The sequence below is a fragment of the Amblyomma mixtum genome, chromosome 2 (genome assembly GCF_055824585.1).
Source record: "Amblyomma mixtum isolate Tamu chromosome 2, ASM5582458v1, whole genome shotgun sequence".
In the NCBI taxonomy this organism is placed as follows: Eukaryota; Metazoa; Arthropoda; class Arachnida; order Ixodida; family Ixodidae; genus Amblyomma; species Amblyomma mixtum.
The window spans coordinates 262,374,176-262,401,896 of record NC_143013.1 but is presented as its reverse complement, the minus strand read 5'-3'; the positions used below and the strand labels follow the sequence as shown (position 1 = coordinate 262,401,896).

At 50.6% G+C, this 27,721-nt stretch overlaps 1 protein-coding gene across 3 annotated transcripts in view; it reads left to right on the top strand.

Moving 5' to 3' along the window:
• Positions 1 to 27,721, top strand: part of LOC149363805 (mediator of RNA polymerase II transcription subunit 15-like) — a 136,878-nt gene that overhangs the window by 21,505 nt on the left and 87,652 nt on the right. Inside the window, exon 1 of one of the 3 annotated variants that reach the window (XM_089573741.1) lies at positions 1,305 to 1,338. The exons of the other annotated variants lie outside the window; for them this stretch is intronic. Coding sequence (XP_089429867.1) covers positions 1,320 to 1,338 — 19 coding nt within the window. The 5' untranslated portion in view covers positions 1,305 to 1,319. Of the gene's footprint in view, positions 1 to 1,304; positions 1,339 to 27,721 lie in introns of those variants that run through there. 3 annotated transcript variants of the gene reach the window in all.

Sequence of the window (27,721 nt, the reverse complement as noted above, 5' to 3'; positions counted from 1 at the left end):
GGATGGTGGCTGGCGTGCTTCCTGCCGTCGTCGCGCTGAGCAGCGCTCGTTACGGGCGCGCATTACGACAACGACGACGTGACCCCGACGTGATTCCGCCGCGGCGCCTTCTCGTCTTTGACGGCTCACACCGTCGTGCGTGAGTGTGCCATCCCACGAGGAGCCTGTCCTCGGACTGCCCCTCTGTATCTCTCAAGTCTTCCTCGTCTTCCATCGGACTCCGATCGTTCTTTGTTCCTTTCGCAACTCGGACCTTGGCTACCCCGTCGATACGGCGCCTGACAGCCTGCTTGATCGACGGCCGTGTATACCCGTTGACGTGCTTACTACTGGCCAAGATACGAGACGCTTTGTCCAGGCTGCAGTATCCCACGTATCTTCACTCACTCTTTGTGGACTGTGTGACCGAGCGAATTTGGGGACCGTCTATGGCTCGCTCGCCTTCTTCGGCTAATTAGGGTTCGAAGGCAAGCTGTAGAGCCAGGGACTCCAGGCAACTCCAGGCAACTCCCTAAAAGGGACGGCGTAGACGTCGACTTTGCTGGCATCGGGTCGGGTTCGAAAGACGTGCTGAAGGGAAACTGACCCGGCTGTTTCAGGAAACCGGGCGTTTTTGAGAACCGCAGGCTTTGTTGATCTTCTGGTCTTAGTGTAGACCGCTGGCCTCATTTGATTCCCTGGTCCCAGCCTTTGCTATCTTTACTTGTGTCTCACGGATGAGCCCCTCAGTTTAGATGACCTCTGCAGTTATACAGTGAAGGGGTACCGCTATAGTGTGTCGTCTTTAGCTCTTGTTTCTGTCAAGTTATTTGAGAGCGCTTTCTATGAGAATCAGCCGCTGCGTCGTTTTGACTGTCCTCGTCTGATGAACTCTGTACGTGTCAAGACACCGAAGAAGACTGTGCTCTGCTTGCTGGCGTTTCACGAAGACTTTGCCCCGCTAGGGAGTTGTTATTTCCCAGCGCATTCATTAAGCGCCGCCTTGCATGAACTTTTGTGAACTCGCTTCGAGAGAAGCGACCAGAGATTGTGTGCGTGGACGGGTCTCGTTTCACATCCGAGGAGCTGTTCACACTCGCTGTTTATGGCTTCTCTGTGGATTCGTCAGCGAAGACGCCGTAACTGAAGTTTTTAGACGCGTAATCGACGCAGACGTGGAAAGCAGGGTTCGCTGACCCTCGATAATAAACCTTACAACGGTCCTGGTAGCCGTACCTCTTCGTGATCGTGTAGCCGAAGGAACTGTCGTCGTCGCTTGTTGTGTCGGACTGAGTTACTTCCCACGACGTCGCCTTCGCTGCGTTGGAAACGAATCCGGCATGTTCTACATCACTACCTGTGAGTATGCAAGCTCTTACCACGCTTTCCCGCGTCTTTTCGTCTTTTTTTCGTACCGTGTTCGCTACATGTACTGTTCACGAAGCTTCAGAGGATGTTTCTGATGACCTGGGCTAAAATTCTTAGAGTTGTTCGTTGTCTATACGGATTGTTAGTCATAAGGATATTTATTCGTTATTTATCTACTGGCGAAGGGGAGAGGGGGCGGGGGGGGGGGGGGGGGGGGGGGCACATCGTCTAGTGTTTTGTGTTTGCTATGTGGGAGGTGCCTAAATGCGTTGTTTGTGCTCTACTACCGCCAGACCTTCAATGCGCAGTGCATAGTCATTTGAGGCCGACGTCGCCCGACCTCTACCGCCAGTCAAAACGGGAGCATCGTGCGCCGCCTCGTGTACGTATCGCCAAGCACGTTAATGAAATCGCGTGTGCTCGCCGCCTGTTTACAAATGCCGGGCGGGTTGCGACATTTCTCACCAATTGATCGTCGCCGCGGCAGTTATGAAGTCCTTGAAGTCCATTTGCGGTGCGTGCCTAATTAGCGTATTCCTAGCGGGCAGCGACATAACCGTAAACTCCCCATCTTCTCGGCCTCTGCTTGATCGAAAGAGGGCTCGCGCCGTCAGCCGCGTGGCGTCTCTCGACATCCGCGGCTCGTTGTCTTCTCATCCGTCTGGGTTATTGCGTCTTCTGGCTCTTGAGGCCGCAGTGCGTTTACTCCTACAGCTCCTTGTTGGTCGGACTCGGTGGGTGTGGCATCAAGTGGGGCCTCGTGTTGTATTATCCTTCCTCTTTTAGCATGAGGAAGTTTCTTAAGTGGCCACACCTTTGTTCGACAGGTGTGGGGTCTTTAACGATCTCCACGGAGAACCGCAGTAGTGCCGTCCATATGTACCGGGTATTTCAGCGAGAACGTTCAAAAATCCTTGAAGATAGGATGCTCGAAATAAAATGCAAATCTTTTCTCGAACACACTCTCAACCGCGATGGCTGTCAGATCCTTAAAAAAATATAACTAATTAGCTTGCAAGTGAGCTAAAATTTGTGGTCTAACTTTTTAATTAACCAGTGTGGTGGTCAGTACCAGCGACGAGTTCGTAGCCCCGGGCAAGCCGGTGCCATATCAGTTTTCGAAACGAAGAGAAATAGCGTTCTCCAAAGCCCTGCAGCGTGAGGAAATGTGGCGTTTTCTTTTTCGCGTGGTGCCTTAACTCAGCGCATGAGGCGCGCAGGAAGCCCCATAGCAGCTGTTGTCTTTGCCGGAAATGACATCACTTCCCTTTTGATGTCATTTCCTCTAGTCGATGGGGATGTTTCGATCTGGTGACGTCATTTCTATCACTTAATTCACTCCAGCCAGTGGAGGAATTGTATGACTGCGTACGCATTTTGGCCCGATATGGGACTTCTTATGTTAAGGAAGTCTGCACTGGCTGAATTTCGATGGAGGCGAAATTCTAGATTCCCGTGTACTGTGCGATGTCAGTGCACATTAAAGAACCCCAGGTGGTCGAATTTATCCGGAGCCCTCCACTGCGGCGTCTCTCATAACCTCAGTTGCTTTGGGACGTTAAACCCCATAAACCAAACCAAACCATTTCTGATTTCTCGGCACGCGATGAAATTAGTCATTGCCTCGTTCTTGCGTTTCGGTTTGTCAGGACGCACTTTCGCCAGACGGTATCAACAGTTTTTTTTTTTTTTTTGGTCGCCGTTACACCTCCTCGAATTTACTTGCCGTCGGCGTTGACAGTTGCTTGGTGGAATCCTGGCGTGGTTCGAGCGTATTTAGTTCGCCTCCAGGCACAGTTCTTGGAACACGGTCCGTTGGCATGGTCCTTGGAGTTGATTTGCTGCAGACGTTCACTGTCCTGGACGCTTGTTCTTAGAAGAAGCCAGTAACATATAGACACGCGCGCGCGAACACAACACGCAGTACACCTGCTTTGCACATGTTTCTTTTCGGGCCAAATTATCAGCGCTAGAGGTTCGCTTGACGCTTGCATGCACACGCAGGGCTATGGTTCTTGATTATAGCTCTGCATGGGCGTGCACAGCTGTAATTGTGCATGATGGAGCTTTATAATTATGCTGTAAGTTGTGCACGTGCGGAGCTATTGCGTTGCGTGTGCGCAATTTGTTCCCGGAGTGTTGCGGCAGCGTTACTTTCAGATACTTCCAGTATTGCCTCGACCTGGTTGATGTCCGCATTTGGCCACGTTAACGCAACAGGCATAGGCCAAATACGTATTGCAGAAGAGTGGCGGACTGGGTCAGTTGGAGCGCGGTCTAGAACAAATAAACCAGTCTAACGACGGACAGAGGAGAGACAGTGCGCACACGCCGTGTGTGACCGTTGTTTGACTGGTTTATTGGTTGCAATAGTATTGTCGTCGTTGGTACGCAAGCTTTCGGTCAGCATTGTTGCAGCTGTCCAAAGCATCGAAGGAACAAAAGGTAGATTACTAATATGTTGCCTCACAGCATTGCTGCGACGATTTATGTATTGCAGGAATTCAACCTAACGCGCAACGACATGCACCATTCTCATCATTAGTGCTACGCTGTAGCAACAGTTTGTTCTACTATAGGGATATTTCAAAGTACGTCCTGCTGCGGCGTTGTTTCGGTGGACTGTTTTTCCAAAGCAAAGCAGCGCACGAGGCCTGCGTCAGGCTCCACCAGGTGTCGCCTCTGCATGCCCCCCCCCCCCCCCCCCGTTCCCCTTTTACTGTTCCTTTTGTATCTTTTTTTTTTAAATCCCACGTAATGTTATCCGATCGCTCGCTCGCGCTCGCGCGGCAACAACGCCTTCCGATGTATTGTCGCCTCGTAGCGACTTAGCTGAGCAATCGCCGTTCGGACGAAGTCAAGCTGCAAAATGTGTGTATGGCAGCGTGCGTGACAGCTGTGCTTCGAGTGCAGCGAGTTTTGCCGCGCTTACACAGCGCGTTATTGTATGCCCGGGAATCCCGACGCACGTCCTTGAAGAGTCTATTCGTCTTTTTATTTATTTATTTATTTCAAGATACCCCTAAAGGCCCTCTTCACGAGGGTATTACATAGGGGGTGGTAAAAATTACAAATTGTATACATAGAAGGAACATTTAACATGAGTAACAGGGCAAGAAAAGAAGCAAGAAAAGAGCAATAACTGGTAGTCAGCAACAATCGAAATGTGGCGGAACAACAAGACGCAAAAAAAAACAAAAATAAAAAAAGAGAAAACAAAAATAAAAACATCGGAATAAACAGAACGAAAAGCGAAACTGGGCAGCTGTGTGGAAAGTGCAGTGCATTGACGTACATAGGCCGTGTGTGTTACAAAGGGCACGAATAATTTGAGCAGCGAATTGCGCACACCGCGTAGATTGTGCGCAGATGCATATTTGAAGTTCGCGTGTTCGAACCCGGCCGCGTTTCGATGGAGGTGCGAAGCGCGAAAGGCGCCAAAATTATTCCGAAAAAAATTATTCCGGAGCCCTCTACTATGACAACGCCTTCTTCCCTCCTTTATCCCTTCGCTTATGGCGTGGTTCAGGTGTCCACCGAGACTATGTGAGGCAGATACTGCGCCATTTCGTTTCCTCAGAAACCCATTTTCAAGCACATAGTATACATTATTGTGTAGCGTGGGTCGTGCTGTGTATTTGAGCACAGCCGACGCTACCTGTCTGCTCATTTTGTGTGCGTGCGTGCGTGGGGTCACGAGCAGCATTGCCCAGCTGAGCTGAACGACCGAGTGGCGTTATGTTCAGCGCATTTTGGGAAGACACTGTCAATGGGCGTTCTGCACACAAACACTTTTTGCGCTCGCTTATATGCATAACGCTCTTCCCATGTTTTGTGTTCTCTTTTAAGTCCTAGAATAATAAATAAGCGAAATTTAATGGGTTGTGGTTTGTGTGATTTAACGTTCCGAAGCGACTCGAGCAATGAGGGGCGCTGCAGTGCAAGGCTGCAGATAATTTCGACCACCCAGGGAACTGTAATGTGCGCTGACATCTCACAAATACGCGCTGGATTCACTGTCGTTCGGTCTGCTTCATTGTGTGGTCCCGTTTGCCACCAGATAAGGTAGAATTAGGCTTTCCCTTCCCCAGTGCAGGGTAGCAACCGGAAACCTTTCTAAAGATTAACAGCCTTTCCCCCTTCTCTGTATTTATCTACAGGGTGTCCCAGCTAAATGTAACCAAACTTTAAAAAAAGGCGAAGTGTCGTAGTCCAGTGAAACCAACTCAGGGTTGTTCATAGTCGCGTGGCCTAGTCTTGAGTATTTTTTTCGCTCTTCAAAGTTAATTCATTAGTTAAGTTTAATTAGCTAACTTTTTAATTAATTGACTTCAGGAAAAAAGTGTCAATGCAAAAGTTTCAGATCACCTCGAAAAACCGCTAGTAGCGCTGTTTCCGTCAAGTTTCGATTTACGTAGCTTCATTTATTGGCCTTAAAAGAAAGTTGTCACATGACCAGCTGCTCGCTCACTTCTCTGCCCCAATGTGCACCCAAACTCTCATCGAGGAGAGGACTTCAGAAAAAACGAATTTTATTCTTAAAGGCGCGTCTTGGGACATTGAAGTGGCACAGTTGTCACGTGGAAGCTTTTTCTTATTGTGGGGGTTATGGTTAAAGGCCGGTAAAAAAACTACTTTACGTAAATATTACTTTGCTGCAAATGTCTCAGTAAGCTGTTTCTCAAAGCGATCTACAACTTCTCCATTGACACTTTGTTCCTCAAGTCAATAATTAAAAAGTTAGTTAATTGAACTTAACTCATTGGTCCACCTTGAAGAACGAAAAAAATACTGCAGACTAGGCCACGCGGCTCTAAACAACCCTCATTTGGTTTCAGACGGCTAGGACACCCCGTGTTTTTTTTTAAAAGCTTGGTTACATTTAGCTGGGACACCTGGTATATATCATATGGGATCAGCCTACATCGCTGACTCAGAATGCTCTCTTGAAACACTCAATGGATGCATGGAGTGGGTGTACATAAAGGACCTGTTGCGTATTGAATGCGAGGCTTGAACGAGCCGTACATCTTTTTTGATGCAGCCAGCTCGGCTCGTCGCGTGGTCGCACTTCAGCCGTATGCCGTGGCCCACGAACGACCTTGAGCCGCCGTTGCCTAGCAACGCCGCAGCCGCGCTCCAACAGATGGCGCCGCTGGGGTACAGGGAGAGGAGGTGTCACCTCGCGAGGAGTGTATATATATATATATATATATATATATATATATATAGCCGCCTATCACAAGCAGCTGAGTCTATAAAGCAGCGAACCCACCAGTGCGTATAATAGGCCCGCAAAACATCACAAAACAAAAACATCAGGGGGCACTTTGGGTCTCTAAAGTGCTGCAAGTCTAAAGCCTTTCCTGGCGCACTGTTTGGCATTGGCTGCAAGACTGTTTGTGCTCTACTAGTGCTTTATTTGACTACACATTACAACTACACATTTTGACTGCCGACTTTGATTACTTCTTTAGCACCACTCTCTCCCTGCTTCGATGAGTTCGGTTGTATCCGTTGCTCTGTTCGCAGTAATGAAGTATGTAATGTGGTCACCCACGGACGCCTTACGCCCCCTCTCAGAGCTGACGACAACTATTTTATCAGTTGTCGTCTGCTCCAAAACGGGGCGTCAGGCATCCGTGGGTGACCTCATTATTGCGAATCCGCGCACTCTGACGTCATAACCATTTCGACCAACCAAAAAGCGTGACACCTCCGCTGAAAACTTTCTGTCGACAACGATGAGGCATTAAAGGCTCTCGCCTTAAAAAATAGGTCGCAGAAAATGGCCAACTGCAGTATTCTGAGCTTGTTTTAGGCGAAACAGGCGCTTCCGACAGTGAGGTCGTTCCTTGTCGCTGCACGCCTTGCACCAGTCAGCCAATGCAAAACCTTCAATAAACAGCCCATAGACTGTCTATATGATGTCTATGGACTATCCATAGATTGGTGAAAAATTCTGCAAAGGAGCTCTAGCGTCCGGAAATCATGGCTCGTTCATACTACTCACGTACTTGGCGCTTCTGAGTCATCGGGTTATTGACCCGTCGCCCACCACAAGCATACTGTGTAGCGCCGTTTCGCGTTGAAATCGGCGCCGGCCTTCAACCGAGTGCAGCTTGTTTCTGAGGGCGCAGATCTGTTACTCACTCAGGCGCTGCTTGTATCGAATGTCAGCCGCTGTGCGCTCGTCGCTTACGAAACGAAAAAAGAAAGCGAAACAAGAAAAGGCAAGCGGGTTGGGCGCATGTCACCGTCGTGTGGCGGCCCGGTCACGTCGCCGTTGTCGGGACCAGGTTTTCTTTCTTCGGCGACGCCGCGTTGTCTCGGGAAGCGTGTAAACAATTTAGGCCCGCCTGTGTGTTTCGAGGCCCGCGAGGCTTGGCGAGAAGCTTGGGAGAGGCTGTCACCGGGCAAAACCCTCCCCCTCTCTTCTATCCTCTCTCCCTTCGGACGTGCTGCATCTTGTAGGCTGTGCCAGGGAAAGCGCGGAGAACATGCGGTGTCCGTTGTCTCTGCTAGGTGTGTCGGGAAAGAGTTTTCGTTGATTTTCTGCGGAGTAATTTACGCAATCGCCTTTACTACAGATTGTGAAAGAGTAGCTCAGATACGTTTTCCAATACGGCTATGAAAAAGACTGCAGTGTGCCCGCTGTCGTGGCTTTTTGTACGGTCGAAGATTGAAGTGGGAAAAGTAGAATGTTGAAGAACCTCACGTGATCGAAATTAATCGGGTGCCCTCCGCTGCAGTATTGGTCCCCTACTGAAAAGCTTCCATGTGACGAGCCCCATAATGCCGAACGTTTTTCACGTGGCTGATATATGGAGTCCATATGGAGCAAACATTGTCAATATAAACTATATGGACAGCGCATGTGGAAACATACGGACCCCATATGGGGTGCGCGCCACATGGATATCATTTGGAAGCTGTGCAGGCAGTGTACGGGGTTCATATTAAAAATATACAGAACGCATATGTATTTCTGCATAGTTTTTCGTATTATAACGAGTCCACATGTCCATAATTCTGTATGACCGGCTCATATGGAACGTTTTAGTAGGGTGTTATCCCGCGCATGCAGCCCCAGGACGCTATAAACATGAGCATGTTGTTGCACGGCCGCTCAATCTCGTGGTTGTTGCACGGCCGCTCAATCTGTTGTTGTAAGCCCCCTCACATGTACCATGGGAAGTACTATGCGATGACCGCGTATACACTTTCCTAGACTTCGATTGGTCGTTTGCTGCTCGTTCTTGGGCGTTCGCTCACTTAACCAATGACCGCCCTTAGTTTCACGCTACAGTCGAACCTCGTTATTACGGAAAGGTGTGTAATGAAATAATGGATATAACGAAGGAATGACGATTCTCCTTAGAAGCTCGGTCAACGCGGGCTATAACGAAGCTACGGCTATAACGAAGTAATAGCCGGGCCCCGTAAACTTTGTTACAAAGAGGTTCAACTGTACGTCTTCTCGACGTCTTACCGCGCCCCCTCTTTTTAATGGTGGGTGTGCTGCGTAGCGTGCGTGCGTGTTCGCGTACTGAACACCTATCTGTACGCGTTTCGAAACCCCGCGCTATTTTAAAGCGTCCTTCGAGGAGCGGGCACAACCCGGATCTCATGATGTCTGTGGGGTCTTCCAACACACCACCGAGACTCACGTGACGCGAATACACCCTCCTGGATCCGCATTTCTCCTCCCCGCCACAACGTCGGCTGCGCTGGGTAGCGGTCGTGCGAACGTTGCGTATTGCGCCCGAAACGGCAAATACTGACACGTTCTGTATGTGCATGTGCGTGTGTGTGCTGTACCGCTGTTCTTCTCCAACGCCCTCTCCCGTCTGTCTGTCTGCTGCGTAGCACGCCCGAGCAAGTTGTGTTGGGCAACGATACCTCAATCACGCGGCGGCGGCGACGACTACGTCGCCGTCGAGCGTTTTTCATGTTTTTCTTTTTTTTTTTAATCCTCCTCCTCTCGCTTGTTGTCTTTCGAAACGTCCCTTTCTGGGCGCCGCGCGTGGCGCATTCGCGTCGGCGCGGTTTCGGACGCGTTCTTGCGTGTATTTTGCGCCCGGGGAAGCGCGTCTGGTCTGTCTGTGCCGACTCCCTCCATCTTCTTCCTTCTCGCCGCTGCTCGTAACCCTTCCATTCGGGTGCCAATGGGTCGCACTGTCGCTGGCAGCCGTCACTTTCAATTCGGCTGCCATTTGTGTCGTTTAGTTTATTTTTCTCCCGTAGTGGCGCTTTCGTGGAAGTGGCACGCGATTATGTGCCTCTGTCTTAATTTTCCTATGGGTGTTATTTGAAATTGTGTACGTGGACGCTGCGATGAAGGTTACTTAAATGTGGCAAAGTCTTCGTCACGTAGTTACCTTCTTTTGTTTTGTTTTTTTGCCGGTACGTGTGCGGTGCTTGTTTTATGGTTTGGTGGTGCTTAACGTCTCAAAGCGACTCAGGCTATGAGGGACGCCGTAGTGGAGGGCTCCGTAATGAAGGGCTCCGGGTAATTTCGACCACTCGCTGTTCTTTAACGTGCACTGTCATCGCGCAGTACACGGGCCTCTAGAATTTCGCCTCCATCGAAATTCGACCTCAGTGGCCGGGATCGCACCCAAGTCTTTCGGGTCAGCAGCCGAGCACCATAACCACTGAGTCTCCTTGGCGGCTGCGTGTGTGGTGTGTACTAGTGTGGGTGCGGGTGGCCGACGTAAACGTCCTTCCCGGCCGGGAAGGTAGCGGCATTTACCCTTTCCTGTCCACCTGCTCCTCCTCGAACCTTCCTGCCCGCAAATCATTGCATCACGAGTGCAGCGCTACTGTTTAGCCCATGGAGATAATGGTAATAATTCGTGTTCGGGCCCCGCCGCGGTGGCTCAGTGGTTACGGCGCTCGGCTCCTGACCCGGAAGACGCGGGTTCGACCCCGGCCGCGGCGGTTGAATTTCGATGGAGGCGAAATTCTTGAGGCCCATGTACTGTGCTATGTCAGTGCACGCTAAAGGACATCAGGTGGTCGAAATTTCCGGAGCCCGGCGTCCCCATAGCCCGAGTCACATTGGGACGTTAAGCCCCCCATAAACCAACCAACCTAATTCGTGCTCGTGCGGTTGCACCAACTGCCGAATCACTGCTCCTGCATTGAAGCGGATGCTGTCGTTTAGGGTGCGCCGCGGAAGGCAGCCCGAATACCGGCTTGCTTTTTCGGTTCTTCCGGGAAGAACTGGCTTTCGCTTCCGCTTGCTGCGCCCTGCAGGGCGCCTATATATACTGCGGCCGTGAGTTCGTTCGGCTGCACTCGGTTTCCTCCGGCGCTTCTCCGGTTATCGCGTCCTGTGATAGCTCCAAGGAAACGGGCGGCGCAGTTCCTCAAGACAAAAATTGCTCAAGGGCTGCGGACGCGGCAGCGCGCGCTGCGTAGCAACCTCCGGAAAAGGCGCACAGATGGCGCTGCTGACGAAATCGCTCGCGCAGTCCACGAGAGTGCAGTATAGAACAGGCTGTTATGCGCAAGAGTGGAGTTGTCAGAGCTCTTCATTAGCTGGAGACGGTGACTATTCTTCATTTTGAGGCTCAGTATGAAATTGTGAACTCCGGGTGATCGAAATTAAATCCGGAGCCCTCCATGACGGCATCCCTCGGAGCCGAGATAGCGCTATCGACGCGTCGCAATTCGTTATTTGAAATGGTCTCGCCGATGAGTAATAAACGCGCCTTCTTCAGTGTTTAGTATTAGCGCCAGTCCTTCACAGTCGTCCAGTGTGCCACCCGTAGAGGTGAAGGAACTCCGCCTCGGGCAAGTTAAGCGGGGAAATAAAGCCCAGCTTTCCTGTGTACTTCCAGCTTCCCCTACCTGCCGGCCGCCATAGTCGGATACAACTCGAGAACGCAGCGGCTTTTCCCCGTCAAAGGATCCCCTTCCAGCCAATGGCGTCGGATGATTCTTATGAGCCTGCGATCGTGACAATGCAGGGAACGGCGCCACAATGGAGAGAGGGGTCTATCCCCGACCATAGAGGGAAAGGTTTCTCCTCTCTCATCGACCATTCCCTGCTTTGTCACACTCACTAGCAGGCTCATGAGAATTGGCCGACGCCATTGGCTTGAAGGGGGTCATTTGACGGGTAAAAGCCGCTGCGAGTTGTATCTCACTATAGTAGCGAAGATTGCTTAAATGAATGACAGCATATTTTCACTCGTAAATGTGAGGAGGCTACACAGAGAGCAGTTAGATGATAGCTGTGCAAACACACCGTCTTCGCGTTGCTGCGGAATATGACTTGTGTAATGGTTCCTGCACTAGCACCGACAAGTTCTGACTGCTTTTGAAACTCAGAAGTGCGTAACAAACATCCGGAATTCCCGAGGTAATTTTGGTTGTTCAGCGCCTGGTGGCAGCCGAGTAAACTAAAGCCGTTTTTCCAGGTTTTCAGGGCTTGAGTGGTATTCGATAGCTGGCAGTTATTGTTAAGCACAAAAAGTTGCGCCGTTACTCCTTTTGTTTCTTCTTAATGCGAAAGCATTACTAGCCTCATTACGAGAAAACCCGATGGCGTGTGTTAGTGTGTGTACCCGCAGATAGTGCAGAAAATCCCAGCGATGGCAAGAAAAATAGGGTGAGGTCATCAAGCCGCCGTACGAAGCACACAGGAAGCCCAGCTCCGGCACTTCAGACAATCATGTACAGTCTTGGTCAAAAGTCTTAAGGCCAAAGGCTTCTCGCTTCAGACCCATCACAGAGCCATTTCGGCACCATTAAAGAACGGAGGACCTTGAAATGCTAGCAGGAGATTTCTTCTGGATGTAGAGAAGCTTCCTGCTTGTGTTTTACATGATCCGCTACACGGAACATTCTAGGGACATTCATTTCGCCAGGTGACCGCTGTGGCCTTAGAACTTTTGACCAAGACTGTACATGTCGTTCGTCTTGCTCCGCACTGGCCGACCTCAATGTGGCGCCAGTTTTCCTGGCAACGTTGTTACGAAAATTGTGACGCTACCGTTCGTCGTACAGCGTTCCGGGTAGTGTCGTACGATTGCTCGTTGCGAATAGCGTACATGCGCTAGTCAAGTTGGAGGCTAGCTTGCGACAGGGATTCGAACCGACGACATTATGCATCTTCTATAGTATGCCTTCCCGGACTCATTACCCCTTCCCTTAAGGCGCGGTTGAGGTGACCCCTAAGTAGTTAAACAGTTACTGCTCCATTTACTTTTCTCAAAAAGCAATTTAATCAAGATTGGGATGGAACCGTTCGTCGTACAGCGTTGCGGGTGGCGTCATACGTGCCCGCCTGTGCTTGGCTGTCAATGCACCCAGGGATAGAAATACTTACGCATTCCCGCACGTAAGCAGTCGCAAGTTTGTCTGCCGATTTTTTTTTTCTTAGATCAGGGGAAAGGGCCGAGAGCAGTGAGAGCGATGAAGCGTGTGACCGTCTTTCGCATATAGTTCGACGCCCGAACGAGCAGAGTAAACAAAAAAAAAGAAAAATAAATTGACGGGGCCCAAAAGCGGAAAGGGCGTGTGCTCACCGTGGGCGCGTACCCTTTCAGTGTTTGCTTACAAATGGGGCGACCGACCGTGCGCTAAACGATGCGCGTCTCTCGCGTCCGTCGGTGCCGCGCTCACACGTCGTGCGCGGGTCATCGGAAAGCTGAAAACAAAAGTTACAGGAGGAAAAAAAGAAAAAAAAAAGAAGGGAAACGACACTCGCGTTCGCGAGCTTCGCCTGTCAGGCAAGTGTATACGTGTGCGCTCCGTTTCTGGTGTCTCGTTGCAGCCGCCGGATAAGTTCGGCGACCGATGACCAATATGGTCGGGACTTGCGTCGTGTTGTGCGCGCCATTTCGGTGGCCCGTTACATATATACTGGACAAGACTTGAGGAAACACGAACCCTCCCTTTCTGGATATTCAAAATTCCACTAGTGCGCTTTCCCGCATAACAGTGTTGCCCCAAACAAGATGGCTGACCATGCGATTCCAGCTGAAACAAAGCAGGAAAGACTGGTTTTTTGTTTGATTCTTCCAAAATACGTTTCTTACATTCTATCCACACCTTTAGCGCCTGTCCTGTAGCCCACGTAGTTCCTTTATAGCGAAGTCGGCCATCTTGTTTAGGGCAACACAGTTATGTGGGAAAGCGCACTTGCGAAATTTTGAATATCCCCTATTGCGGTAACGCTTCGGCCACTTTGTCTGTGTGAATTGTTGGTTGCTCGGCGGGTCCTTGGCGCACCTGGTTTGCTTTATATCCATTTATTGGTGCGAAAGCACTATTCCGATAGGTGCGCCCCGAGCAAGATCTTGCGATGTATGTGGATTTGCGAGCAAGATTTTTCGCTGTATGCGTATTTGGGTCAAATAAATAAATAGAATAAATATTGCCGTGGGGTTGTTTGGAAACCGCGGCGCGAACAGTTCAGTCTCGCTGGCCTGTACACGAAAGCGCTCTGCTATCGCCGCAGCCGATCACGCCTCGTGTTAAACGGCTACACACTCTCGCGCTATGCATTGCACGCTGTCGTCTCCATCAACTAATACCACTGTGGAACTAATGTGGTCGCCAGGCGTGCTGAACACCCAGCAAAGCAAAACCGTAAACGCGCGCTTTTGCACGTTTACCTGTTTAACAACGTTAGAACGCCATCACTTTTTAGAGCGCAGCTCTTTGGCGTTCGTTCCTGGGTTTCGCGTCGTCGTCGGCCTCGTAACCAGCTCCGCCCCCAATGTCACGCTTTTCAATTGGTCGAAATGCTCGTGACGTCACAGTGCGCGAATTTCAAATGGGGCCAATTGTACTTTGGCTAGTAACCATGCAACCAATCAAAGGGATCGTATAGTGATGCTGCAAATAAGTTGCACTGAGTTTAGTTAATTGCTTAATTAATCAATTAGCCTAATTAATATTGAGGAGAATGAAGAGGTCAGAAGAAAAGAAAAGAAAGACGCGCGCCGCAGCGTCCGCGGAAGGAGACGCTGCTGAAAAAAAACAGATAAGTACGAAGCCGCGTTCCCTCCACCACCACGCACTTCCCCACTCAGTAAGACGTTGCTCGTTTCATATACGTTGTGTCGAACATCCTAGACAGTTCCAACAATTGACAGCTTAATGACAGAACACGATGGATAGAAATACAATAATATAAATATGAAATAGCCTAATTAACCTTTCTAGTTAGACCGCATAAATCAATAAAACCGAGAACGAAATTGGTCGAGTTGGGGAATCGAACCAGGGTCTCCGGAGTGCGATACGAGCACGCTAGCCACTCCGTAATGCCAGCTGAATGGTTTGGAATGAACAAAGGCGCGTCTAGCTAATACGGCGTCTTCGTTCACTCCCATCTTCCCCCTTTCCCTTACGGCGAGGTGCAGGTGTCCACCCAGATATGCGAGAGAGATACATTTCCTTTCCTCAAAAAATAAATTTACCGTCCGGCAAGGCGTACAGCCGAATTGGCGATGGCGTTCTGTGGACTCCCTGGCAGCGTTGCAAGACGCTGTCGCGTTCCACTCTTACAGGCGAAGCTTAACATGTTAACCACACATCAGTAACACACGCAGACAGCCAATGGACGCGTCATTCGCTGGCAGCACTTGATTCATCATTCACAACCACATCCTTAACGTACGCTCCCTTGCCGCACATGCCAAGGACGTACACCACGATCACATTCTGCGCCATTCCTCTGTACTTTGCTTTATTGAAACCTGGATGGATCCCGAAGAGCCTCTCGAAATCATAGATTTCCTATACTGCTGTGGTGCTCGCAGAGACCACAACAGAGCGGCGGGAGTCGCTATCTACTTGCGCACAGGTCTCTCTGCAATATCAGTCGAAATGTTTGGCACGTCACATGAAGTTGGCGAACTGTGCGCCGCAAAGTTGCCCAACGGCTTGTTGGTAGTAGCTGCCTACTTCGCCCCTACCGCACTCACGAAACACGTCGTGCACTTCCTGCAACTCGCATTAACCGTCCATCGATCCACACCGATGTTAGTAGTGGGGGACTTTAATGTTGACATAAAGACAAACAGCAATTTCCTAACACTTATGCGGGAGAACATCCCGTTCCTCTCGCTCGTAACGCGTCCCACGGCTGTGACAACCTCGCGAGGCACTTGTATACATCTCGTCTTTGAGAATCAAGCATTGGTGTACCAAGTCGAACATATATCAGTCTATTTCTCCGACCACAAAGCTTCCTTCATGACTGTCAAGAACTGTTAGTGGAGTCTTTGTTAAAGGAATACGTGTGAAAAATAAAAAAAAAATTCTGTGATAGCGCATACATGTGTTGCTCGATTTCTTTGCCTCAATCTATCGAAAAGGTGAAACAGCTTATTTGCTGCGCTCAAATTTCGCATTAGGAAGTAACGTAATCGTCGGTAATTTTTTAGTGGATGAGATATATATATTCCCCTGCTCGTGCGTCTGCAGGTTTCTTAATTATATCTAGTTCTCAGCGAAAATCGATTTCGTAGCTCTTTCAGGCTGTGTTGACGTTTTGTCCGGCAGAAGAAAGCGAATTTAATGCCGAGAACATTTAATTTTGTAAAAATTTGCCCGCCACTGGATTCAAACACGTGACCTCTACACCGCGGAAACGACTCCGTGATTACTTTCTTTAAGCGAATGCCGGTGCAGTTTATGTAGCTTCCGAAATCCGCGCGCGACACACCGCAGTCACCGTATACGGCTATCGTGGTGGAAGAATTTTCACCTTTCATCGCACTGGGTTCGACTTTTTACTTCGTTTAAGAGCAGCTGCCCTGCTTAACTTTGTAGCTGAGACGACACGCGGGAGGGAAAGTGAGGGGGAGGGGGGGGGGGGGGGGGTAACGTAGCCTAACTTGCACGAATCAGTCTATATATATGCTAAGTCTTCAACACTGCGGTTTTCGGAAAGGGCACTCGGCAACGCCGTCAGCGAGGCTGTAGAGGCAAGTGTAGAATATAATGAACCTCTGCACATGTCTCTCTTAGGTTACGAAAAGACATTTTATTCAGTGGGAACAGCAATCATGCGGGCATTGTGTCAGCATAGTCTAGTGGTAGGGTATCGGGATAGAAAATGGCTGCAGGGACCGCATAGCAACCGCAGTCGTTGGCAGGAAAAAAGTGATGGAATACCAGAAGGGTGCCGGGAAAGGTGACAAAACATCCCCGATCTCATTCACTGTGTTCTTAAAAGGCCGCATTCAGGGGGGTCGGGATACGCATTCAGGAGATCCTTTTCGTCCAAGGCAGCTGCAGTCGCACGGGGCAGCAGCTGCCGGCAGTGACCCACGTGATTCTGGGAAGGCGAGCGTGCTAACGAACGTTTTTGTCTTTGCGGTGGTCCTCTCCGCTTTGCCCGTCCGGTCCGCCTTAATTCGCCCTCCCCCCTTCCCCTCTCCACTAGCGCCCTCGCTCTGGGCGTTGATTTCCGCCGCGTTTCCGCTGCTGCGTTCCCCGAATAACGGCGCGAGAGGCGAAAGGGAACGGCAACCAACCGGTGCGGAACGGCGTGATGTGACGCGGTTCCGGTGGGCGAGGAGGAAAGGTTGGTTTTGGGGGAGAGGGTAGCGGAGCCTGTTGCCTCGGCTGCGGCGGCGCGCCGCCGCTCTGATTTCGAAACAATAAACGAGAGATTATACGCGTCGGGACGGATATTCATCGGCGTCGGTCGCCATGTAGGACGCGGGTGAATATTCGTGAAATAAGTCGCGAGCGTGACACGTTCGCTGTACAGCTGTCCTGGCTCTTGCGTTAGAATCCGAGGACTCGCAAGCGGCGCCTGTGCTGTTCTTTCTCTATTATACTATGTTTATTGCATTTATGTCAGTTATATTCGCGTTCCTGCGTGGCTGGTAACCGCGCATACTTCTTTTTTTTTTTTTTTACGCGCAGAGACGTGTACTCTGCTCCGAAATGTACACGAATTCATTCGCTGGCGTGCTCGCTGTTGTGTCCGCGGCGCATTTGGGGGTACTGAGTTTGACGTTACGTTGTTCGGCTGTGCAACTCAAGAACGGAGCGGCAGATGCCCCTCGATGAAGCCCCTCCAGGCAATGGCGTCGGATTCGAGGCTCGGAGACGGCCAGAACGGCTGCTTGCTCGTCTCTGCGCGTTTCCGCCGGCAGGTTTCCTCGAACGGAGGCGGCCGCGTGCGAGTCGACTTCCGCGGCGGCGCGATGAACCGCGCATCTTGAACGGAATCGCGCCCTCGGTTCCCCGGGCTCGCGGACAGTCTCTTTCGTTTTGTGCCCGCAGAAAGAGATAAAAAGTAGTTCGGGCGTGGCGTTCAGCCCGGTAAATGGCCAGATAGTGAATAGATTCCATCGCTACTGGTCCGTTTGTGGCGGAAATGCAAAAAAAAAAAAGAAATAATACGAGGCATATTAATGACAAGATGATTATAACAGGTAAATTTGGCGAATTTCGATTATTTCTAAACGTTTACGATGGTTGCGGACACGCCAGCGCGTACAGTGTAAATTCAAAACTGCTGCATCACCCTCCAGCGCTGCGCTCCGGCCGCACAAATTTTTGGCTGTTTTTTTTTTTTCATTACAGTTAGCTTTCGCATGAAGTAATTTGTGATTGATCAAGCGTTTGGGATTTTACCCAGTTCGTTTTTGTCCCCACTGAGGGGCCGGGGTCATAGGCATAAAAGAGGCTGTTTTGGGGGAACAGGGTGTTGGTTCTGTCAGGTCTGTCTACGAGGCAGTCATATGTAAATAGACTTCTCTTTCTTGTTCTTCCGTTCTATTTTATTTGTTTTGTTTTTGTTGTGTAACTAAGCAGTTAACTCTCCCGAAGTTGACCTCGAGTAGTGTGATCGAGCAAGTTCGAACCAGGAAGACGTTTTGGCATCCTTTTACCATCAACTTTCTTTGCCTCTCAATTCCTTTCAAAAATTTTTTTAGACAGTCTACAGACTGTCCATAGACTTCTGTCTATAGAGTCTATAGACTGTCTGTGGACAAATCCTAGAGAACAGTTTATAGGCGATACAAATGCTATAGACAGTCTATCGATTTACGGCCATGAACATTTAGTACACTTGTATTTAAAAACAGTCTAGACTATCAATAGACAAACAGAAATATCTATAGAAAGACAGTAGAGTCTATAAAAAGTATATGACTGTCTTTAGACTTCGAACCTGTCTATAGATTATGAACAGACAATAAGAAATCTATAGAAAGGCAATAGTCTATAAGATGTCTATAGACAGTCTATAAACTATCTATAGACCATTTTCGTAAAGGACAACATCAAGAGACAAGGAAGGAAGATCGAAACGGGCACCATAAGTTTTCGGGATGCTGGTGGGCGGAAAAAAAAATTGTTTCTGTGATGTCACTCAAGCCAGTCGGCTGAAATGCGATGCAAGTACGGATGGTGCCTGCTCCGTGCACCGTTATCAGGTGATTGGACCGCGAGGCAACGATGTAATAAAAATGTTTACGAGCACACGTATCCCGTAAACTTCTGCTGCCGACTGCGCAGCGGGGACGAATTCACGAGGCTTATGTTTTCCGGACGTTCTAGAACGAGCGCCGCGGACGTGGTACAACCGCACGGCCAGTATGAATGGAATAATAAATAAAAAGGGCGCGTGACGCATGTGCTGGCCTCGTCCCGTTGTTGCTGCGTGCTCCGTGTGCTTGCAGCATGGGTTCAGCATGTGCATATGTACGGCTGCCCATTGTGTCCCGTTGCGCCGTGCCATGTGTGGGCCATGTGTCTGTCATCTCGGGCCGTGCTGCGTGCCCCGTGTTGTTGCTTATTCCGCCGCTTCGAGTTCTGGTTTTTGTCGCAATTATTTTTTTCGTTTTGAATGCCCGCGCTACCGTTCTTCAGTGCGATAGGTGTTCTAAACGTTTTCAGAATTTTACAGGACAGTATACGCAGCTGCAGTTTACACGGTATACACGGTATGTGTACTACATACGGGGTTGGGGTTGGGTTGTTTAACGTCGCAAAGCAACTGAGGCTATGAGGGACGCCGTAGAGAAGGAGTTAAAGAAAAGGTCAGAATGGCCGGTTGGTCTGACCGTATGCTGGGCACTTCACGTCTTCGTCCACTCGTCCGGCGACACGTTGCCGGTTGGGGCAGCCACTCCAAACTTCTTGACCGAAGAAACTGATTTATTGAAGACTGGAGCAAAATACAAGGACGTAGAGAAAAAGGTGGCTTAAAAAAAGGCTGTTAAAAAAGGGCTGTAGAAAAGCGGCCGAGACTGGACTCGGCGCGCTCCTCCTTGCTCTTTCTTCGCAGCGAGTTTTAACACCTTCGATAATCGGGCGGAGCTTTATTAAATCCGCTCTCGCCCAATTTCAACCAATCCCGCTGCAATGGCACTGTAGGTACAAGTAGGTGCAGCCCAGTGCTCGCCAGAGCCCGACTCTAGAGGCGCCAGTAAGTCCACTGCTCCGTTGACAGCTCATCTCTCTTCAGTGGGAGACGGTCGCCGACCCCTTGGTCCCCGAAAGGCGGTCGCGGTCTTTCCCGCAGCCTTGGACAGCGTCCGAAGCGCGCGACGCGCTGTCCCTATTCTTGACCCCTCCAGACGGACACGGTAGGGGGAAATTAGCTACTGGCGCCATAGGCGCCTAGCTTAACAGAAGGGCTCCGGAAATTTCGACCACCTGGGGTTCTTCAACGTGCACTGACATCGCACAGCACACGGGCCTCTAGAATTTCGTCTTCATCGAAATTCAGCCGCCGCGGCCGGTATCGAACCCGCGTCTTTCGGGTCAGCAGCCGAGCGGCGTAACCACTGAGCCACTGAGTTAGGTAAATGCTGGCTATTACTCGACAATACTCCTATCCTAACAGCAGACGTTTACGTCTATGTTGTGGAAGCAGGTGCTGACGTCATCAAACGAAAGTCCTACACCCATGGTGACTCTGTCCTGCCACGGCTTTCGGCTGCTGAAAATGAGGTTCGCGGGTTCGATTCCCGGCCTCTGTATTTCACCGGAAGCGAGCGGCAAAAAAAAAAAAAGTTTGGCTTGGTTTGTGGGTTTTAACGTCCCCAGAGCGACTCACCTGAGCTTGGAGGGACGCCGTAGTGGAGGGCTTCGGGTAATTTCGGCCACCTGACATCGCACAGCACGCGGTCCTTCAGCATTTCGCCTGCGTCGAAATGCGGGATTCGAACCCGCGTCTTTCGGATCAGCAGCCGATCACCATTGAGCCACCGTGGCGGCTGCGGCAGTGAGGCCCATGTGCCAAGCTGTCTATTGGTGCAAGCTAATGGTGCCCACTTGATCACTGTGTTAATCCTGAGCGCTGTTATATACGCCGTTCCCCGTAGGCCGTAGTTCATGCATGCACGGCGCTGTTTCGGCACGTGAAAATGCACAAGTCAGATCGGGTCCCCCGCCGAGAAAGCCGCTACCATGTCAGCGTGCACGCTTTGTGATTTGGTGTCGTCCGTTGGCCTTGTAATCGCCGCGACTACACGACAAAGCGAAGTGCGCGATGATCTTTCCGAATTCGTCCCCGGTTTGCTGACAATTTGGTATCAGCTCCCGCAGCACTGCGTAGCTCTAACCGGACACCCTTTTGGAGGACTGCAGGATGGTGAGATCTCTGCTAGTGCCGCTTACGCACCGCGGCAGTGTGCCGTTGCGAAAATTTTGTTCGTAGGGCTTGTGACACCCCTTTTGGAGGATGATGAGATCTCTGCTGTGTGCCATTGCGAAAGCTTGTTCGGACGAAGAAACGACGTTCGATCCGGTGTCGTTTTGTTTTCTTTTTCTTTGCGGAGAGAAAAGCCCACCTCAGCCTGAAAGCGCGTGGCCATCATAGTTCGGCCGTTTTACATAATCCGGGCCTATATAGGGTTGAGTTCAGAGTTCACTCACCTCCTGTCGCAAGTTTGGCGCTTCAAGAAGGAAAAGAAAAAAAAAGTAACGCAGCGGAGAGCCGCCTGTGATCGCCGAGGCTCCGCCGCCGCTTATACAATTCCGCAGACCCTCATCTGCGCTATTATTAAAAGATTGAGAGAGAGAGAGAGAAGGGTAAGTGGAATGATGGCCGAGGTGCGTGGGAGAAGTTCGCTCGACGACGTCGGTCCTTAACGGTGTGCACCTGTCGCTGCATGGGGCACCTTATTGCTGTCCCCCCCCTCCGAGAACCGTCGACTGCCAAAGGAACCTTTTTTTTTTTTAGACCAGCCGCTGTCTATACGCTCAGTGATATGCGACGCTGGTCAAAGGGGAAACTGTTGTGTGTCCACTGTAAAGGAGCAAGTAAATGGATCAAAACATGAGGGGGGAGGACGACGGGGCGGGGGGAGGGGTCGGAAGGACGACTAATACAGGTGCAAATTCGGTGTATATATATATGCACGTAGAAAAGGGGCGCACACGCGCGCATGCACGCGCTGTCACGAGAGGAATAAAATCAGCTATGTAGATGCATGTGTCGCCTTAGCCTCGCCGTTGCCGCTTTCCGCGTGCCGTGCGCCCAGAGCCGCTCGGAGAATGCTGCCTCCGCATTGCCCCGCTCCGTTCCCCTCATTCTCGCATCATTTTTTTCTTTCTTTTTGCCCCGAGATTCCTAATTGCCTTTTCTTGTCGCCTCGGGAAGTGCTCGCCGACGACGACGAATGCTGTCGGTCGCGGTGTCGACCTGCGGCGGCGGCGGCGTCGACTATGGAGGGAGTCCGTCTGGGTCATCGTCGTTCCTTGGCGTATACGTAGACTGTGTGTACTTGGAGGGCGGCAGCAGCCCCGGTTTATATATAGGCCGCACGTGTCTCGAGCCTGAAGTGCTCGCCGCTGCGGCGGCGGCCAGGTTTTTAGCCAAAGCTGGCGCGGAATGTACGCAGCTCGGCCCTCCTTGGAGATACGAGCGTTTCGCCCGGGAATGCACGGTCACCGGTAATTACGCAATGAAAGAAAAAGAGAAAGAAATCAGCTATGTGGAGTTCAAACGCGGAGGCTTTCGAAAAGACTCGAAATTGGACTGGATACAGCGCAGGGAGCTATGGAAAGGAAGGTTGTAGGGGGTAACGTTAGGATTGATTGGAAGTCCTTTACTGATGGGGAGGTGCAAGACCAGCGTGGAGTAAGAGCGGGCGATGGCGCATTGCACTTGGTTCGCTTAATCACAGAATGGAGTCTTGGTCGCGGTCCGGGTCAGTAGTTGGATGTGCTGTGCTGAGGCTGGACCCGATCATATATGATAAGTTAGTCAGCCCTCCCTCCTCTATACACCGCCCTGAACAGACCGCTTTGGCTCCCATGTGTGGCCTTTAAGAGCCGTGTGCGACTTCTCTATCAGTGCGGCACGATGATCTGTGTCCTGGGGTGATTGTATGGTCGGCCATTCTCTCGGTCTCGGACGCGGTACCCTGCTATAGCGTTAATGGAGAAAGCAGATAGAGAAAGAGCGCAGAATAAGTTAGGGAAGAAGAACCGCTTAACGATACGCTGGCTGTAAACGAGACCAGCATATGGGCATAGGGTCAGTGCATGCAGTGCATAGGCCAGATAACCAACAGTGCTTGAAATTAACGCAGTTGATTGCAGATGAAAGCGAAGTTAACAGTGGGCGGTGAGAGCTGGGCGGATGAAACTGGGAAGTTTGCGGGGATGTGGTGTCTGCAGCTGACTCGGGACACGGTGGCGTTCCTACTTCTCGCTGCGTGCTGAAGTGCGCCGCTGATCCACTCGGCCGCCCTTATAAAAATCGCCTATAGACTGTCTATAGACTTCTTGTGAACTCTGTTGCCTTTCTCTTGATATTTCATTGTGTCTGTTCATAGTCAATAGACTGTCTGTGGACAGAAGTCTACTAAAAGTGCATGGCCATAAACCTATAGATCTATAGACTGTCTGTAGGACTTGTATTGACTATAAACTAGTCTAATTTCAAGTTAACTATAGACAAAAGTTTATGGAGTTTCTGAAGAGGGGATTCCCCCTCTGGCGACTGAGCCGCGAGAGTCTGCCACGGTGCGGGTCGGAGGTGGACACCAAAAGTTGCTAGGTCACCGGTGGCGCAGCTACGGCTGCAGGTGGCGGAACATGTTTTTTTTTTTTCCTTAGTTGGTTTTCTCCCCTTGTTTTCTTTTTCTTCTTTCGCCTTCGAACGGGCGCTGCGCGGCAGTCGCGGAAGTGTTTCGCCCGTCCCCATACTTGGCGCTCGTGCTGTTTGTGGCGGCCGGACCTTGCGGAACTGGTTTGCGAGACGCCGCCGTCCGTCCGTTCGCCGTTGATCCGTCCGTCCGCGTTCTTCCTCTCCTGAGTCACGCCGCTGCTCGGCCCCGGCCAGCGTATTTTAGACGCTGTCCCGACTGGACTCTTTTTTTTGTTTGTTTGCTTGTATTCTCTTTCTGCGCAGCCTCGTCGTTTGGACGACGTCGTCTCGTGGCCCCGCTTGCGCGCTGCGTACTCGCGTCTCCGCGCCGGAGAACAGCAAAAACACTCGCGGCCTTTTCGCCCGCTGTATGCAAAGTGGCGAAAAGGTCGGCGGAAGCCTGCTCTCGCGTGGACGTGAAGGAAAGGCTGTCGCTTTTTTAAGAGATGTGGAATGCGCTTCGCTGGCGAGCGTAGCGATGCGAATTGCCGCTAAGGGGAGTCTGGAGCTTCAGGTGTCTGCGCTGCCTCTGCGTAAATTGCGGCGAGAGTTAGTTGCTGGGGGGGGGGGGGGGGGGGGGGGGGGGAGATAGAAAAAGAGTTTAGTTTGCACGGCGACGCGCGTGCCCCACAGCGTCACACGAAAAGGAATACGCCCGCTACCGTATCCCGCGATTCCCGCCGTTGGTACATTTCCAACGGAATTCGCATGTTGCACGAGGTAAATGCTTCTATACCAAAGGTTGTCTCTGATTTGAGGCGTTGATCTCTCATAGCCGGACACCCTGTGCTAGCAGGATCGAATTTCTGCTGCAGCGGACGCATTTCTGTACGTTGTGCCACGTCAGTGGAAGTCGCCTCAGGATGGTCTGAATTATACCCGTGCCACACGAACAGATTTAATGCCATTAAGTGCTTACTGCCTTAAGTTTTAATGGCATTCGTGCGGTGCCACACGCACAAATTTAATGGCATTAGCCTTACTGCCATTCGCGACCTACTGAGTTCGCCACAAGTCATTCGCCCGTGCAATGCCTACTCTCGTTCCCATTCCACACGCAGAAAAGCATGCAGCTTTGTTAGTAGCAACTTCCTAACCAGTAGGAAATAGTCAATTCTTAACTTTCAGTTAGATGAGGCAACTATACTGCATTTTCGATGCGAAGAGCGCCATTTTTATCAGCCTTATTGACAGGTATCTCGACTTGGGTGCTGACATGCGAGTCTATGGCTACTTTTTCCACTTGTAAAGAAGGAACAGCCGTATTTTCTGAAAAATCGATTTTATATTACATTTGAACAACATTTCCCATATATTGTGCTCATTAGCAATGTTTATATTCAGATGAAGCTTTTGACTACCTTGCAAGCGTTATCGTCATCGTCACTTTCGATAATGGCATTAAATGTGGACGTGTAGCACCATCTCCGAAAATAATGGCATTAACAAACTTAAGGCCTTAAGCATTTACTGCCATTTCTTGTGAGCGTGTGACATGGGTATTAATCTGGAGTCCTGCGCTCCGTAGCCCCTCATAGCCTGCCCGTAGTTTTGGTGCGTTTTTCCTCTGGGTGTTCTTTTTAAAAAACTCCGTTGCCAGAAAAAAAAAAAAGGCGGCTTTCTCGGAAGGTGGCCTCGCAACGTGCGTTAATTGCGTGGAACGGATGATGATGATGCCCGGCCGGCGTTGTTCGTTGAGCGGAAGGGGAGGAACCCTCGTCCTCGTGGCGACGTCGGAAGAGGCCGACCGGCGAACCTGTCATCTGTTAAAGCGTCACTCTTCCGGGTGCGTGGGGCCGACTCTAGCAGACACGCCACTTTGAATGTCTCCGCTGCCGTCTTCTTGAGCGTCGTCCCCTTTCGTCGCTCAGTCCCAAGCCCGAACGCAGTTCGCCTTTATAAAAATGGCCCATAAAGTGTCTGTAGACTTCTTATAGACTCTATCGCCTTCCTGTAGATATATGTCATTTTGTCTATTCATACTATGTGGACTGTCTATAGACAGGTGTCTGCTAAAAGTGTATCGCCTGTAGATCTTTAGGATTTGTCTATAGAAAATGCATTGACTTTATTGACAAAAGTCTGTGGACAGTTTGTAGACTGTGTAAAGGAATTTTTGTGAGGGTGGAACGTTAATCACTTTGATAGGGGGACCGTTGTTCGCGTATGACACCGGTCGACACGGAGAGAAAGAACAGACGCAGTCACAGTATGTATGACAATACCATCATCACTATACTGTCAGACGCTAGCTGATTCTCGCAGCGCAGATGGTATAGCGGGTTTCAAGTTGCCGTTATCGCACCAAGAGCTGCGGTTACCGCGTTCTGCACGAGCGCGTGGTGGTGGATGGTGAAGGTGACAAACATTTATCGTCTATTAAATTTTTACAGAAAGGTGATTGGGGTAGGGCCCTATTGGCCCTTTCCCCTCGCAATACTAGGTGGAGCCCCTATTCCGGGGCCCCATTGGCAAGCAACGCCGCCCGCGTCCGTTGAACCAAGGTCTTTTAGGTTTTGGCAGCCGAGCATGCATGGCCGCCTCCCAGTCCCCTCTGGTGGGGTTGGGTTTGGGGTGGGGGGATAGATGAGTTTGATTAGACAGTTCTAGCTGTGCGTCCGCAAAAGCTGTGCGTACGCTACGGGCGCACCTTACGCGCCCTGGCAACGACAGTTTTAGTTGGGAGTGGCTAGCGTAGCGCCCGGGAGCGTGTTCGCCAAATGCAGCCGGTACAGCCAGCGATGACAGCGCCGCCCACCGGCAGGTAGCAGCCACCATTAAGGCTCGTTATAAATATTCATTCAGAACGACGGTTTTACAACGCTGTTATGGCGTAGTGGATCAGAGGCACGTGTTGCGTATGGAAGGTCGGCCGTTCGACTCCGCTCTCTGTACTGTAATTTTATTGTTTTTATTTCATTTCTTTTTCTATTTTTTCCCCTTTTAGGTCGCAAATCGTGATGCTTAGTGGCATATAACGCCGTTTAAGATTTTCGAAACATTTTCTGCATACTTTTACACAGATTAGTCACAGCGCTGGAATATCAGTTTTGAATTTAAACTAAATATTACATGGTTAGTAACAATAGGTTGCTATAGACTTTTAAGCATTATTTAGGGAATAATTATCCCTTTTAGGTAAGCCGTTGTGACAATCTTCAGTCACCGTGATCAATTCACCGTGGTTTCAAGCCTTGTGGCTGTGCAGGCTGCAGTTGGCGAATACGCCGCCCGGGAAGCGTTCTAGCGACAGCAAGTCAAAGCTCCTGAACTGTGCTGAGGAAACCTTTGCCTTTTTTATTAATGGCAGTGGTGGTTGTATTCGAAGGCTTTGTTTCTTTTTTAATGTAAATCAATTGAATCCAATGAAAATATAAATTCTAGCGCAAAGTTGGAGAAGTACTTTACCGTAGGTCGTTGCTATGACGACAGTGTACGCCGTAGATAGTTAGGCTTAACATCAAGAAATTCTTGGATTTATCTAAAAAACGATGACTATTTGTCACATATATCGTTACGGAGGGGTGAGAATGCACAAAATAAAAGTGAATACAACCGTTTAGAGCGAGCTATCGCGTCGAAAAATGCAGCGGCGATGCAGTATTTGGTCCGAAGCGGGCGTGCAGGGCGCCGCCATGTTGCCAACGTTAACCACGCAAGCAACGCAACGCAAAGTCCGCTGGCTTGCGTACGTATGCAAGACGCACGGATCGCGCTTGCGTTCTGGGCATGCGCACTACGGTCCCCGCAAGCTGCTTGCGTACGCTAAGCCCTTGCGGACGCACCTCCCCACAGAACTGGCACGCGCCATCAAAGGATGTGTTGAAATGTTTAAGCACCGCCGGGCACAGTACAGTGTCAGTGAGAATTTTGATGAGGAGGCGCTCGTCAGCGCGATCCAGTCCCTCACAAGGGGCCGGGTTGCGCTCGTGCTCCTCCTTGTAGTAATCGGTGATGTGTTTGAATGTAAGGGCCAGATTGTCTCATTGGGAGTAGGCTTCGAAGGACAGGGAGATAGCCCGGGGGGAGAGTGCGCGGGCGGCTTGATTGGCCCTTGTCATTTTCCTGGAGTCCCCGGTGACCGGGGGCCCAAATCAGGTTGTGTGGAGTTGGATCTTCGCATCGGCAGCTATATTGCAGTATGCGCCAGCGCCCTACAGCGCGCAGCAGTAAACGTAAGATGGTACGCGGTAACTGTGTGCTAAAATTCTCTACGTTGCGTGCGAACACTGCGTGCTGTCGTGGCACGTCACCGCATCTGCGTGTCTTTCGTTGTAG